The sequence below is a fragment of the Eulemur rufifrons genome, chromosome 6 (genome assembly GCF_041146395.1).
Source record: "Eulemur rufifrons isolate Redbay chromosome 6, OSU_ERuf_1, whole genome shotgun sequence".
NCBI lineage: Eukaryota > Metazoa > Chordata > Mammalia > Primates > Lemuridae > Eulemur > Eulemur rufifrons.
In genome coordinates, this window is record NC_090988.1 from 1,225,397 (window position 1) to 1,242,710 (window position 17,314).

Below are 17,314 nucleotides of genomic sequence, written 5' to 3' on the forward strand. Positions count from 1 at the left end.
AAAAAAACATGTTATAGTCATTCCAGGGATAGTTTTATATGGCCTAGAAATAAAGAACCAGATAAGAAAAATCAAGTCAGTAATAACAAAAGAAAATCCAAATTTTTTCAAAAAATATTGCTGAGAATCTACTCTGTGCCCCATACCATGCTTCCATGCTTTTTAAAATAAGAAATTCTTGAGCCCAGCTCCACAGTGAGCAAGAGAGTTCCCTAAGCGCGACAAGGTTGGGATTCGTCTTCTGTTCCTCCGCCCATATTTTATGAGCAGGGTTTTTTCTCTTCATTAGCATTGCAGAAACCGGAGATTGGCCCCCTGATGTAGCTAATCTCCATACAGCCCAGAACCTTATCTCCTCTCCTCCCCATCCTCTCTCTCCCACGAACAGGGCCACCTTTCTACCTCTCAGTATCCGTTTCCTCACCTATCAAATGCGAAGAACAAAAGGATCTCCTCATACGATTGTGGTAGAATTAAATAAGTTAATTCCCATAAGACATTCAGAACAGTGCCTGGCACAGAGCATCCCATGAGCGTTTGCTGTGATTGTACCTATTATTGTTATTGTTTTTTTGCCGACATCATCTTTGATTTGGAGTAAGAAAATCAGGTGTAGCATGTACCACATGTACTTCTCTTTGAGGTAGAATTTTAACTACCAACATCAATCATTTCTTCCTCTGAAGTTAATGGACCTTCCACCTGCACACCCTCCTCCCAGCTCCCTTTTAGTGCTAAGGGCTAACTCTAAAGGGTTCTCAGCCTACTGGCTGTGTAACCCAACAGTGCTCGGGAAGTTGTGGCCAAAAAAGACTAATTTCACATCTCTCACTTCCCAGTGGCTGCATTAGCTCAAAGGCTGCCTTGGAGACAAAACTCCACCTTGGCCCAAGTGCCTAAATGTAAACAGGAGCAACCGGGGCACCAAGAGAGTCATGCTTTGTCCTTCCCGAAAGGTCTGGCAGCCCCCGGCCCTGAGTAGCTGCAGATCCCCAAGGCACACGGTCTCCCGCATGTCCACAGCAGAACTGACGATCCAAGCAAGTGCCTTATCCAGCCACGCAAACCTTTCCAGGTGGGGCTGTGCTAATGTGATTGCGTAACTGTTATTATTGTTGCTATTACTTCTAGGGATGGGCAACAAGTTAAAGTCAATTAAGAAACATATAAACTGTCACCCAGATCGCAAACTGAAAAGTGTCAGTAATTTTGATACTCCCAGCCTCATCCTCAGATTCCCTCTGGGAAAACCAGTGAGGGCTGGACCAGCAGAGAAAGTCCCAAAACCAATTTATTGAATTCCAATCACTTTATCGTAAACATTTTTGATCCCTCTCTCGGTGCAGAAAATCCTTGTGTTATTTCTAGAAAGGCTTGGAAATTTACCCTTAGAGCCAACAGTCTGATCTCAATTTAAGAGTATCCTTGCAAAATTCCCCACTAACCTCCCACTTTTGGGCCTTTCACACATCACAGGATGACAAGAGAACCCTGGTCTGTGGAGGTATTTTTGTGGCCTGGAATGACATCATAGGTTGTGGATCAGTAATAACCTTATTTCATAACTGAGGAACCTGCTTCCAATAGTCCAGTTCAAGTGTCGGCAGGCTTTGCCTGTCCAGGGCCAGAGAGTAAATATTTTAGGCTTCATGGGCCACGCTGTCCCCATCACTTCCCTCTGCTGTTACAGCACGAAAGCCGCCACAGACAGTACAAAACCCAAAGCGCATGGCTGTGTTCCAGTAACATTTTTATGTACGGACACCAATATCTGAATTTCACAAAATTTTTACAGGTCATGAAATATTATTCTTCTCTTGATTTCCTTTCAATCATTTACAAATGATTAAATGACTGTTCTAAAACCAGCCAAAAACTATTCTGAGCTCACGGCAGTGGAAAAGTTGGTGATGGGACAGATCCCTGGTCCAGTTATCTCCAAAAGCACAGTAATATATGTAATTCTCGGCACACTACACAGCAGCCCTCCCGAGAAGTCTCTGCATGTTCATCACACTTTTACCTTTCAAAGAGATAAATTAGTATTTCTTAATCAGTCCGGGGAGTTCTGTTGTGTTTTATAAATAGCAGAAACAGAGGCATTGAAACAACACAGAATGAGTCAGTGATGGTCCCTAGAAGAAAGGATTTTGACACAATTTCCACTTTGAACTCTGCTTCCAAACTGCCTCTTCACGTCAAGTGCATACAACGTCCTGTGTGGCGCTGCATGAATACCATTACTATGCTGTACAATAATGCAACCATAACGATCTTTTGTGACCCAGATGATGCCATTCAGTGCATCGTTAGCACACATGATATTTGGGCTGCACGTGCACGGGGCGTGTGGTTGCCCAAGCAGAAGTCACTGGCTGCTGTCAGTTCCGAGGAACGCCTCTGAAAGTAAGCGCGTACTCACAGGCCATTTCCCAATGAAATCTTCCATCCTCGTTTTAAAGCTTGCTTTTCTCCTGAGGATAACAAATGCTGAGCAAGCACTTAAGGATCCACATTTCGGCTGACTCGTTTCCTACCCTGACCCTTCCTTCCCCATTCGCCAACACTCCTTGTCCACCCCACCCCATTCCTGCCCACTGCTCTCCTGCCAAACACAAGCACGCACACTTTGTGTTCCTGAATCCATAGGTTTAGCAGAATGTTCTCGTCCAGCTGCCAAAGATCCGTATCTCCAACTGAGCCCTATGTCAGTAGTTAAGAAAATTCAAGGCCGGGCGCGGTGGCTCACGCCTGTAATCCTAGCACTCTGGGAGGCCGAGGCAGGTGGATCGCTCAAAGTCAGGAGTTCGAGACCAGCCTGAGCAAGAGCGAGACCCCGTCTCTACTAAAAATAGAAAGAAATTATCTGGCCAACTAAAATATATATAGAAAAAATTAGCCGGGCATAGTGGCGCATGCCTGTAGTCCCAGCTACTCGGGAGGCTGAGACAGTAGGATCGCTTAAGCCCAGGAGTTTGAGGTTGCTGTGAGCTAGGCTGACGCCACGGCACTCACTCTAGCCTGGGCAACAAAGTGAGACTCTGTCTCAAAAAAAAAAAAAAAAAAAAAGAAAATTCAGACTCTGGTTCTGAGGACCTTAGGGACCAAGTCATCTTCTCACTCTTCACAAACACATGCCACTCCCCAGGGCCATGGCGACACACCCACCTGCTTCCTTCCACTGGCCCCCCGCCCCACTGGCCCGGGATGAGGCCACAGGAGACGGTTTGTAGCAACCGTCATAAACGGCTGGGCAGAGGTACTGCCGTTGTCACCGGGGCTTCCCTCGCACACGGAGGGCGAGAACTCCTCCTCAAGAGAATTTCCTCACACTGTGGAGGGGATTCCCTGACTTCAGTGTTCCACCAGTGGATGATTCCACACGACGCCGGTGGTCAGCTGAGAAACAACTCCAGAAAGCCCATGCAGAACTCGTGCTCAGGCAGCCCCTCCACCCGGCCGCCCCCGTCACCGCCACGGACAGCGCCACCGAAGCCAGCCCACCAGCACCCCAAAGGCTGCCACACAGGGGCTTCTGGAATCACGCTGGATCACAGACCCAGCGCCAGGACAATGGCTGGCTCTCAATCGGCTACCTTTTCCCACACCACTAATTAGAAAAGAAAGTCTCCATGAAGTTATTTTTCTCTTTCAGTGCTCTGAAATAAGAATACTTAAGATTCTTAATAAGAGAATTTAGAAGAGTACAAAAATAAGAGAATTCTTATTCTCTTCTAAAAGAAAAGACTATCCCTAACTTTACTCTTCAAAGAAGAGAAGAAATCAAACTTGTTGGAAAATTCTGCCACTTTTCTGGGACAGTTCTTGAGAATCTTACAGCTGCTCGATGAGACATTGCCTAGAGGCAATTAATCCTGCGCAGCTCTTGTAAAAAATAAAGTAACAAAGCACATCTTGTGATGTTGTGGTGTTGACCTGTTTGTGCCACTCAGTTATGAATTTATAAAATTCTGAATTTGTACTACAACACAGAAAGATGAGAGGAATGAAACGTAACTATTCACGAAAACTCGAACTCAAACAACTCAAGGACCACCCAGCAGCTAGTGTGCCACGCAACCAGGAGAATGCCCTGGAGCAAAGTGATTTTTTTTTTTTTTTTTTTTTGAGACAGAGTCTCACTCTGTTGCCCAGGCTAGAGTGAGTGCCGTGGCGTCAGCCTAGCTCACAGCAACCTCAAACTCCTGGGCTCAAGCGATCCTCCTGCCTCAGCCTCCCGAGTAGCTGGGACTACAGGCATGCACCACCATGCCCGGCTAATTTTTTCTATATATATATTTTAGCTGTCCATATAATTTCTTTCTATTTTTAGTAGAGATGGGGTCTCGCTCTTGCTCAGGCTGGTCTCGAACTCCTGAGCTCAAACGATCCGCCCACCTCGGCCTCCCAGAGTGCTAGGATTACAGGCGTGAGCCACCGCGCCCGGCCCAAAGTGATTTTTTAAAGATATTTAATTTTTCTTGAGTTTAAGTCATCAATAATGATAATCTTTCCCTAAAGGGCTGTGTCTCAGTCAACCACGATGAGGCTATTATTAGAAGATAATTATTTTTAATTGAAGCTATCTATTAATTATTGAGCACTTTGTTGCCAGGAACTATGTTAAGAGCTTTCTATATACATTATCTCATTTAACTTACACAACTAAACCTATTAGGCAGTTATTATTATCTTCATTTTATAGATGAGGAAATTGAGTATCAGAGAGGTTAAGTAACTTGCCTAAGGTCACACAGACAATAAAATACAGACAAACTCAGGAACATCTGACTCAGAACACATACAGTAGGATCACTCCACTAAATGGTTTCATATGTTTGAGTCATGAGGTGTAAATCACATCAATCTCATCTTTAAGCTGTTATCTCCACTTCCAGTGGTTCCCAAACTTGACTTTGTTTTGTTTTGTTTGTTTGTTGGTTGGTTTTTTTGAGACAGATTCTCACTCTGTTGCCCTGGATAGAGTGCAGTGGCATCATCAGTAGCTCATAACATCCAGCTAATTTGTCTATTTTTAGTAGAGACAGGGGTCTTGCTCTTGCTCAGGCTGGTCTTGAACTCCTGAGCTCAAGTGATCCTCTTGCCTCGGCCTCCCAGAGTGCTAGGATTACAGGTATAAGTCCAAACTTAACTTTTCATTGTAATCACAGAGAAAGCTTTTTAAAAACAGAGATTCCCAGAACCCACTCCAGCTTGGCCAGATACAACGTGGAAAATTAGCCTCTTATTCTTTTAAGTAATGTCAAACAAATAGCCAGACTGTTTTTTCCCTATATGTTATATTGAGAATTCCCTAAAAACTATGCCAAGTGTTATCTCTTGCACTTGGCTGGCTTTTAGATGTTAAACATTTTCTCTCTAGTTCATTATAATGAATGAATGAATGAGAAGCCCACATGTGACTCCGCTAGGAAACCTTTATTCAAAGAATCACAGCTCACGGAAGCACAGTGACCAGAAGAGCAGCTGCTGCACAGGCAAGGACGCTGACCCCCAGAGCAACGCGGTGAGCTGAGAGTCACACGGCCGACGCAGCAAGTCTACAGTCCCCAGCCACCTCGCCTCCTCCACAACCCACTGCCTCTGGGAATCCCCTGGAATCTCTCAGAAACGGGCACACAGTAAATGATTGCAAATGCATGTAACAGAGTTAACAGGTTCAAAATAAAATTCCTCCGGAGCTGACACATTAACTGGACCTCGTTATACACACACACACACACACACACACACAATGTAATGTGGAGCCCACACGTAAAAGGACAGAGTTGAGTTCTAATTTACACACTTTCATATAATCATACCCAGTACAGAACTTTACATCGAAAGACACAGGTGCAAGTTCTAATCTCAACTCTGCCATTTACTCGTGTGACCTTGTTGCCATTTCTTACCCTCTTTGAGTTTCTCTTTCCTCCCCTGAAAAGCAGTGATAATGTTAATAGCAACTATTTCATACAGGGTCTCCATTCACTTTAAATGCATTTACACACACAAGCACCTAGTGCAGTGCCTGGAACGTGGTTACCATTTACCATTGTGGTTATTTCTATCTGCAGCTCCCTGAGAAGTGAAACACATTCTGTTTAGGCAGCTCATTGTTCTATCCGCCAAAGGCCCAATCTCCCAGTAGAAAAACAAAACGCTGGCACTCCGTGTTCCTTTATGCTGCATTCTACACTGAAGATCGAAAACATGCTTCCAACACACACAGCAGCCCACCGTGCTAAGAGCATTAACAAGACATCACGATATCCAGGGATAACAAAATTAACAACGCCCGCCCCAAAAGTCTCCTCTGGGGTGATTTACCAATTATTTCAGTAAAATTTTTAGTCATGAAAAAGAAAGGACTCATATTGGAACCATATTAAAATATCTTCCTCTCCCTCCCTCTCTCTCTCTCTCTGAAATGTGCTTAAAATTTACCCTAAATATCCTAAATCCTCGCTTGTCTTTTCCCAGGTAGTTCTAGAGAGAGGATTCAAAAGTGGATCTGTGTGTGCACGCATAGTAGACATATAGTCTACTATAGTAGACACTCATCGTGTGTCGGGCAGGGGGAGGAGGGACGGGTGTATTCACACCTAACGCGTGCGGTGTGCACCGTCTGAGGGATGGACTCGCTTGAAGCTTTGACTCAAGTGGGGCAAAGGCAATACATGTAGCCTAAACATTTCCATCCCCATAATATGCTAAAATAAAAAACAAAAATAAATAAAAAAAAAATTCAAGAAGTGGATCTGTCAGATTTGCTGCCAGCGAGCAGACTTTCATGGGCTGCAGGAGGAAGTTCTCGTGTTTTTCTGACTTACATAGTCGCAGGGCAGCTCTCTGGAATTGATTTCTTGGTAATGTTTCCTGCACTCACAGCCCCGAGCCTGGTCAGTCCACTTCACGAGGAATAAAGTTTACCTGGAGAGATCGAGGCAGCCGAGAGAGTAAGACACAGTCGTTCAAATGACCCGAAGCATCCCGTGTGGCCACCTGGGTAAGATAAAACGCAGAAGGCCCTGCTCGACCACCCAGGGGAGTCTGCAATGAGTCTGACAGAGCCACCACCCCGTCAGTCAGGACCAATTTGGCTACAATCCTCCTGATGTGGTCAGCCATTCCCGCCGACCGCGGCTGCACAGCCAAGCACTGCAGTGCAGGACACTGGCCACAGGTGGTCCCGGTGCTGTGATCTGTTTCTCTGCCTGTGGAGCTGGGCAGGGAGGAGCGGTCAAGGGAGGGGGACGCTTCGGCCGACTCCTGACTGTACAAACTGTTTCCTCCACACTAAGGAGTACTTTCCCTCTGGAGGGACACAGAAGGACAGAACTCCCAATAGGCCACATTTCTGCCAAAATGTCTAAGAGCTGCATTCCTACATGGGGACTATTTTGCAGAGAAAAGACAAATGTCTTTGCTGTTAAGATGGGCTAAATAAAGCATCTGCCGCTACAGTTGCCACTAGGGAGTAATGTGGTCTAGGTTAACTCCTCCAAACGCCAGGACACCGTTTATTACTGTTAACAGACATCGCTCTGTGGGATTACCATGGTAACAGTTCATCCCTTCCAACAATCCCTGCCACCACACGTTCAACAAAGTTTTAAATCAAATCATGATTACAGAATACAAAGAGAACTCATAGATAATATGCCAACGTCAACACTATGCTTCCCCACTAAGAAGCTACATGTTAACATTTTTAGGTTCTTTGGTATTCAATGATGGCCATTTCTAGACAATTTTTGTAAATGAAATTCTCAATACCAATGGACCACTGGCCAAAAGCTAAGGGTAGTACATTGCCGTATCAGCAAGATGCAATCAAAAGCAGTTCATTATGACTTTAAACATCATTAAGAAGAGAAAAAACCTTAACAACTCTCTCTTACATGATTACTGATGGATATTTGGGGGGGAAAACCAAACGCTTCACCAGTAATTCCTTCAAGAGCAAATGCCCAGCTCAGAGACTATTTACTCACATGCCAACGCATTACTAAGGGAACAGTAGTTATCTTGGTGACAAATAACACCCCCAACCAGCCAGGGAAGTTTCGTAAGATCCAAAAGCCAATTTCAGCAGCCACAGTGGTTGTTTTAGTGTGAGTCGTACATGTGTCTAATTATAAAGTGTTCTCATTTTCCCACTGTGAGACTTTGAACAACAAGCTCCGTATTTAAAAGCTGCTGTTTCAGGATAGAAAGGCTATTAAGAAAGCCATCAATAGTCCCACAAGATTAAGAGTTTCATGGATACATGTGGTCTCATGTACTATCATTTTTCAATGTTTATGTTATAAAAAATTTCAAATATACAGAAAAGTACAAAGAACATCTGTGTACTCATGACCAGGTTTTGTCACATTATAATGCTTAACCATATTTGCATTAGGCCTTTTTTCTTAAAAAATAAATAGTTACATAGGAATATAAAAACCTGTGGTTAGTACTCCCCAATCCCATGCCCCCGTCTCCCTAAACAATATGTAGGATTAGTTTGCATGTTTTCAGTCATTTATACAAATGGTGTCAGACTACATGTGTCAATCTACAACTTGTTTTTCTCTGAGCATTGTGTTTCTAAAATTTACCTGTATTAATGCAAGTATATCTGGTTCAATTATTTTAATCATTGCATAGAATCTGATTGCATAAATATAGCACATATTGTTTTAAACTTTTTCCTTCTGAAAGAGCAGTTAGATTGTTTTTTATTTTTCCTAACCTAAACAACACAGAAATGAACATTCTGATATGTGTGTCATTTTGCACACATAAAATGACTTCTCCAGGCACATACACAAAAGTGGAACTGGCAAATTGTAGGGTTTGTGCACCTGCAGCGTTACCAGGTGTTGCCAAACTGCTCTCCAAAGTCATCGTACCAAATAACACTCCCACCATCAGCATTTGAATATGTCTGTTTTGCTACATCTTTGTCATCGTCAACTGATATTGTCAGATTCTTTAATTTTTGCCTATCTGATGACTATTAAACAGTACCCCACAGTAATTTGGGTTTTTCTGACTACCAGTGAAAAGGAGCACGCATCCTTAGATGCTTACTGGCCACCTAGACCTTCATTTCTATGAACTTCCTCATTGTAGCCTTGGCCCATTTTCCTAGTTGCCTTTTTTCTTACTGCTTTGTAAGAGCCCTCTTTACATCCTTGACTTTGTGAAAGTTACTTAACTTCCAGGGGTTCCCCATTGGCAAAGTGGAGATAGGGATGTTTTAAAGCTGATCAAAAAGCACTTAGTCCAGTACCTATTATGCATCAGGCACTAAAAAATGAAGCCTATTACTATCATTGTTATGCATATGAATAAGATTCAGGGTATAAAGTATTTCTAGCATTTCTCCCAAGTTTGTGGCCCCCTTCAGATGAATACTGCAGGACTCAAAAAGGGGAGTTTCAGCAACTCTCCTTGCTCAAGATATTTCACAAAGATAAGAAGATGTAATACCAGTATTCCACCGTTTATAAATTGCCAGAAATTGCCAGGGAAATGTGTAGTCAACTCCCCAAGATATTGCTTAAACTAAATATCGAAGTTACACTTCCATCAACCCACATGTGACTGTGACCTTGTTTGTGAACTGGCCATTATCCCAAGTCTCAGCAATGGTTAAGGCACACAGTGAAATGGATTCTGGGAGACAGTGGGGGGCAGTGGAGGCTGGCAGGTTAATGAGTATCAGGGACCTGCCATTACCAGCTACTTCCTGAGGTGGAAATACAGCCAGGCCAGAGACTGCTCCACTTCCCCACATGTTATTGTAAGTGATCCTTGAGTAAGAAATGCCAAGGAACAACCATGATATCATTTATCAAACACATAAGTTGGGTTTTTTAAAAAATAATGACCAAAGTATACTGACCTCACGCAGGTGGCAGCCAACCCTATCCAATGTCCACTGTGAAACTACTTATCTAGTCCCAATACCCAGAAGAACATGTTCCTAAGGACATGTGGTAAACTGCAGAGGCGCAGTCCCACAAGCATCTCTGCTTGGATGTGGAACGTATTTAGTTTGGTGCTGACATCCTCCCAGACTGGCTTCTCTTCATTCGCCTTTGACCTTTGCATGGAGGAAGGTTCGCTCGTCCTTATGAACCTGCCAGTGGCTCCGGACCTATCAAGTAGTCCTGACGTCAGCTTCAGCTGGCGACTGGCTGGGCCCTTTTCACACGTACTCGAACATCACCTAACGTTCAGAATTACCTCCCGCTGTATTCAATTTCAGCTGGCACTAAAGAAACCAGAGACTCTCCTTACTGACCATGGACAGAGAGGCCCTCTCTCCTCCTCGTCTCTTCAGAGCAATCATACGGAAGATTCAACTGGAGCCCAAATATAATTAGACCATCGTCTGATATCTATCTAGCTGCACGGCTTTCTTCCTTAAACGTGTGCCAAGTTTCCACTTTCGAGAAGTTAAATTGCCATATAAAAATCCCTGATGATGATGAGTAATTAGACACTGTAATGGAAAATTAACTGTGTTTTTATTTTGAGCATTTATTTTAACAAGACTTTTCTATTTCTAACTGTTATTAAACCGCAATAAAAATAAATCCTGAGAGTTTGCAAAGGTTTTCTGGTTCAAAAACAAACAAATAAACAAACAAAATACCTCCCTTCCTGGAGAACATTTATTTTGTTAATGCCACCAACAAAGTCATGGTCTGAGCTCCATTATTAATAAATCCCGATGCTAATTCTAATTCTGTCATCCTTGCTGTGGAGGAAGAAACCACCATTTCAACCCCTCAGGCAGCTAAAACAAAGGCAGGCACCCACCAGGCAGGCCCGAGAGGCTCTCCATGTGTGGCGTCTTCACGAAAATACCCCCAATCCTTCTCTTTTTCTCTTTGTCATGCTGCTTCCAAGAGCAGTGTGCCGTGTGGTTCCTGACAGTCCCGCGAGCACCTGCGGGCTTCAGCAGGCTCTGGGGCAGAAGGCGGCGGCCAATCCAGCTGTGGTCCATCTCTAGCGCCACACTAGAATCTCCTACTCCACAAGGCTAGAGTGTTGAATAGTATCGCACTCCCCCAAAATGGACGCAAAATGAGGCTTACGTCTATGCACCCCACCCAAGTCCTCGCAGCCCTCTAACCATATTCTGGGTAAGAACTGGCCAAGGGGCTTAGCCATAGGACCCACCAACTGTACAGCCTTTAACTTCACTTTGGGGCAGGACACGTGGCAAGTGTGGCACTCAGCTCCACGACATCCACAAAAGTTCACAAGTTTAATACAAATGAGAGAGGCTCAGACCACGTGCCCTACGCAGCTTTTCACCTCTGTTGCTCCCCCTGCCTGACCTCAAAACAAAATTCAAATAACACCTAAAAATGCTTCTGGTTTAATATTTACTCAGTCCTCCACTGTGAATGCTAAATGCCGAGCAGAGCTCAGGCTGTGGATCTTACCCCTTAATAGGCCCTGGCATATGTCTAAGTAGAGTTAACTTTAGCCATTTACTATCCACGGACCGACGGCAGAATTTCAGAAGCCACCTTTATTTTTCCTGTACAGCGATTCAGAGGGACACAGTGCTATGGGGCTGAATCTAAGTGCCCTCAAGAATTCGAAAGAAACCCACTCTTTATCTCATTCCCTATTCTCTTCTTTTTTTCCTTTTAATTTCTCTTTATAATTTAAACAACCTTTTGCAATCCTTATTGCTGTTTTTATAGATGTCTGGGATACGTCAAACTTAATCTTTTCACTTTGATTGCTAGAGGATGCTAAAACTAACAATTTCATACTGTCCATGCTCCTATCACAAATTCAGTCTTCAGTCCAGAAATACACCAGCGAGAATACCAGCATATCTGTAGGAAATCGGGCTCATAAAATAGTTTACATTTATTAATATATACACACACGATTTCATTTGAGTTGTTTTTAACAAAGTTAATTTGACATCTTTGCTGGTGATAACATCCTTTAGGTGGAGTTCAAAGAGAAAACTCCACATGGTTAAGCAAAAGTACTAAATTGTCAAAATGTTCCCCATCCCAATTCCAAACTGCCTTTCATATACTCTAGAGACAACAAAGAAAGGCTTGGCAGTGGTTCTACAAGCCGTTTAGAGGGATTTGTAAAAACACCCTAACTGCTAGTCAAGATTTAGAATAAGCTTAAAAATAATGGACTCAATGACAATGCCATCACCAAGCAATATTAATATTTGTTGAGTTAAATTATTGAATTAAATGATACTGAAGATTACAGACATTTGGAGAGGCATTTCAACTCATAAACAAAATTTGCAATCATTTTCCTATTTGTTATTAGAAAAATCAGAGCCAAAGAAGACGCTGCTAATGAACTATTCACAAGTTAAAGCTGACTCCTAAGGAACCTCTTGGCATCTCTACTAACAAAGGAGTTAAAAAAACTTTGGCATAATGACATAACAGCTAAGGATCCCTAAAGAACTCCATTCCAACTATATTCCAGCCCTGGATGAGTCCTAGATCCTGTGCATGCCTCGATTCATTTATCCTGAGAATGGGAACAGAAGCAGCAGTCATGAGTAATTGCTAATAAAAGCCTGTGTGCCTCTGGCAGAAACACAAATGCTTGTTGATAATGATCATTTTCCCAGACCCTGGTTTATGTTTCTCCATTAACATTCCAGTGTCCAACTCTCAGGTTCCCAAGACCCTATGGATTTCGGTCTCTGACTAAGAGACCAAAGACGGAGCTGAGATTTGGGGAATCGCAAGTGCCAGCTCCAAGAAGCAGTAGCCGCCCCCCACCCCCAAACAAGTCAGTACACACGTCTGCACCGCACTTAATTTTTCACTGAGATGACAACCAATCTTTGTGATAAAAATGCACTCAAGGACACCACCCCGGAGAACTTGCTTCTCTTGGACCCACCAAAGGATAAAATGTTCTCAATGCTACCTCCTAAGATAAACACCCTTCCCCAAATGCCCCTTTTAATTGGTTGGTTGACTATCCCCTGGGTGTGACTGCGGTTTATCCCGGGTGTGTAACAAAGCGGAAAAGTCTTCCTGATTTCTAAGTTACCCTGACAAGGAGGATAGTGGTGGAGAGAATGGATTGAAATTATGTTGAAACACTGCTGTGCCCGTGGCACCTTGCAAAATGGATCCCCTACTTGGGGAGATTGGTCCATGATCTCTACGACCCCTTCCAGCTCTAACTCAATCGTGAGCTCTGTAGGACTGACCACCGAAGGTCAGACAGAGGTGAGAGATCCAACAGAACCATTCTGCCAGAGAACTGGGAAGAAATCAGATGATAGGTTTTAGTAGAATAAATAAAAGTCCAGTACTGGTCACAAGTTGTAAAATGTCCAAGTTTCTACGCTCACCTCTCCCCAAGTGTGCATGTGCATTAAATGTAGGGTAATTCTAAGTGTAAACAATTATAATAAATTGTAAGTAATTAGAACCATAGGTTCACTTATCAGTATCCTCATATGAAATCCCTTCGGATAAATTGCTACATCCTTGTTTTTGTGAAGCAAGTTATTATTTTTTCCAAACACCCGTCAAATTTATAAACTCAAAAAGAGCTGACCGAAAGGCAGAGCCTTCAGAAATGACTGCGTGGCCACCTCTGCAATCCATCTGATCCTGAGAAGTCCGCTTTCTTCAAGTAACTTTTTCACCTAGAAACATTCACAACCGAAAAAAAAAGGAAAACAATGCACCCTAATGCTAGATGGTATTTACGAAATCCTAACGTGAACATCATTTGTGGCCTTTTCGATCATGGTCAATGTTCCCATGTTTATGAGAGATCGTTACTGATTTCTAAATGGCAATATATTTCCATTCTGAATGAAGCTTACTGTTAGCAGATTTAAAAATCAGACCAACTTGTTAATTTATACTAAATTAACTCTAAAAAAAATCCACCCCTTACCAATGGCCTTAATAAAAGACTTTTTTCAAATTGAGGCTTTCTTTGGGCTTAGTTTCCTAAATTTTATTTTAAGTTTAATGATAAACTTTCCTGTAGTTGGGCTTAGAATCCTTTTCAGTGTCTATTACGGTGATTTACAAGATCTACTGGGAAACAAATTTAGAAACAGCTTTCTAGGACTAAAATTACTGCATTTTTAATAAGAAAGGGGCTGTTAAAATAAACAATAATCTTTTGATGGAGAGAATTCCATTAGGGTTGGAGTATCTAATAATAAATTACTGTCAGATAATTATCTGCCTGATGAAAAATACTTCCATTTCTCAGTTTGCTTGAATACATACTCTTCTGCCTGAGGAAATTTAGTATTATAAATTGACATTTGGATTAACAAATCTAAACAACATGGACTTCTTCACTATGTAGAAGTTTTTAAAACACTGTTGTTTTCTTTCCACTCCAATTTTATGTACTTATTGTCCATGCCAGTAACGTTTTTATTTTTGAGTACATTTTTTATCTTACTTTTCATTATTTTACCTGACACAGTTCACTTCTGTTACAGTTACTCAAACCATAAATAATCAAACAAAAGGCTGAGAAAGTTCGGTAACTTTACTTCCAGTTTATGCCTTTCACTTGATTTGAACTTTTATACATTAGCTCCACCAAAACTGCTAAGCAGTTAGCTCTATCCAGAAAAAAAAATTATAATTTTATTATGGATATCAGCAATTTATTGTTTTTTAATTAATAAAAAAAGATTATATTTATCCAATCTAGGATTTTTGATCCTGAACTTAACTGTTAAAAGCAACAAAAATGCTTTGAAAGTATGGTATTTGCAAAACCCCTGAGAAGTCACTAATGGGATTCCCATGATCTAATACTTGTAAGGCTTTAACTGTAATTGTAAACCCACTGAAGGCTTATGATCTGAAAGTATGGACTATTGTAGCCAGTTTTTATGGGTTTAATTCCACCAGAAAATCCCAGTTTCTATATTTTAATTCTCAACTAGAGCAAAATCACGACACATTTTCAAAAGAACAATCTGAAGGAAGCAAGCACTAGAATAATAGGGCAAGAAAACCATTGCCAACACCTACCCTCTGCCACAAACCATCATTCTAAAAGCACAAGACCGAGCACAACTTTAGTCCATGATATATGCTGCAATTCACTTTAACACTCACAAAACTATACATGAATCATTTTATTTTCATCTGAATTATTTCCCACACAAGGTTCAGTAAACACAAACTTACTCAGTCTTGATTGACTGGATGACTATTGTCTGAGGCTTATTTATTACTCCTTTTCTGGCATGTTTTCTTCTATGATCCAGTTCTGTGACTCCTATAAGCCAGGAAAAGCTGCCTTCAAGTTAATGCAGAGCACAAAGTCACGGAAAATTCTGCCAGCACTAGACTATACCTAGGTGCTTAGGAGAAGTTGTTCTGTTTGTCCTAGGAACTTCCCATATGCAATGCTCATGACTCAGACACATCCTCTCTTTTTCCTCAAAGAGACTGGAGTTACCATAGCAAATGACAATTTGTACTCAAAACAAGATTCAGACCACCTCCCCTATTCAACGTATATGTAGACTATTCATCCAAGGTCCACACACAGCTGACATGCAAATGCAAAAATATCAACATCCAGGATATCGATCTTGTTTCCAAAATTTCTTATTTGTTTCTTATTTCACATATTTCTTGGCTTTTAAAATTCAGTATTACAAGGTTTGTGACACAATATCAGGCCTAATTCTACCTGACAGATAAATTAACTTCAAAAAGGAGTAACTGAATATAGTTCATTTTATAACTGAATACACGTAGGAACAATTAGATTTTAAAAGAACTTCACCATATGTGTTTATTATGTATTTACTGATTGTCCTATAGGGGCTATCAATGAAACCAAGAGAAAAAGACAACATTCCAAGCATTGTGTACTAACAGCCTGAATATTCTAAAAATGTCTTTTCAAACCACTGCTGGCTCTTCATTTCATTCTTTAAATGTAAGTATAATTTAATTTATTTCATGCCACCCATGCAACAAACACAACCTCAAAGGATTTTTGGTGTGGAAGACATTCCAAACCAAATTTTTACGTTTAGTTGAAAGCACGGTCAGTAACTTTATCGATAAAAATTGCTTCAACTTCTTTTTCTTTTTGCTATACCCACGTTTCCATAACCTAAATCCTCTTAATGCCAAGGCACTTTGCAACTTGGAGCTTCTCTTTAATGCAAAGTATTTTAAATACCTTTGGATTTATTTTCTATGTAAACTATGACTTTTTCAATATATTTATTAATTTATCTTTATCTTTCCTGTTGGTCAGCTCTTGTGGAGAGAGGACACCAGACTTGAGCAACGTTTTTAGTAACTGTTTTTAGTCACTTAAGACAAACGGGAGTGACCTCTTCTGCTTGTGCCATAAACGCAACATACTCCAGAAATACTTTCCCAAAGGGAGATCAAATCATTTTAAATAAAGTTCAGTGAATTCAGAATTTTGTTGAGAACCTCAAGACATTGATTTACCTGTAAAATTCCCAGTGGAGACAGTGGGAGGTTGGGCAAGTTAATTCAATGTGAAAAGCAAGGCCGCCAAGCTCAAGTTGAAACCCACACCACCACTTCCTGAAACAATGATTTAGGCGCTGAACCAGGTCGAGTGTTCGAAAACTTTCTGACCGAAAACCGCAGCGGTGCCAGGAAGGAGGAAGCGCTCTCCTCCGAGCAAGGCAACCGGGCTTGCAGGAGCAGCACCCGCCCGGGCTGCAGACGCCTTCGCAATGCCCACCGCTTGCAGGGCGCGGGGAAGAACACCCTTAACTCCTTCCTCTCGCCCTCGGGTGCAAAAGCAGAGGCGACCGACGGGAGCGAAAGCCACCGCACCTCACTTGCCCCCAGCAGGGCGTCTTACCCGTACAGGAATGCAGGGGCTTGGGTCGCACGACCAGCGAGGGGCACACGGAGTACAGGGAGAGTTTCTCGAAGTAGTCGCAGGTCTCCTTGGAGAGGATCTCGTCGATCATGAAAGTCTTGTAGCGCCGCCTGGCTGCTTTGAGCTGGCCGGGCGAGCTCAGCCTCAGCTCGGCGTGGCAGTGCATGGTGAGCCGCGGCGAGCGCCCGCCGGTCCGAGCGCCGCTGCGAGTGCCCGGCCGGCTGGGGCCGCGGGGGCTGGCGCGCCGGCGGGGGCCTCAGCCCCGCTCCTCGGCAGCGGGGAGGCGGCGGGGCTCCGGGGCCTCGCGGAGGGGAGCGGCAGCGGGCGCGCCTGCCGCGCGTCTAGACCCACCCGCACACCAGCATCTTCGCCAGACCTTTTTGGGACAACGCAGCTGTCAATCAGCGCGCGC

The 17,314-nt window shown here is 42.8% G+C and overlaps 1 protein-coding gene across 1 annotated transcript in view; it reads right to left on the reverse strand.

Annotated features, from left to right (window-relative positions):
* The window catches only part of BARX2 (BARX homeobox 2), a 62,068-nt gene extending 45,000 nt beyond the window's left edge, over positions 1-17,068 (reverse strand). Inside the window, exon 1 of the mRNA XM_069468628.1 lies at positions 16,882-17,068. Within this exon, the coding sequence (XP_069324729.1) occupies positions 16,882-17,068 (187 nt within the window). The remainder of the gene's footprint in view (positions 1-16,881) is intronic.
* Between the last annotated feature and the right edge of the window lie 246 nt (positions 17,069-17,314).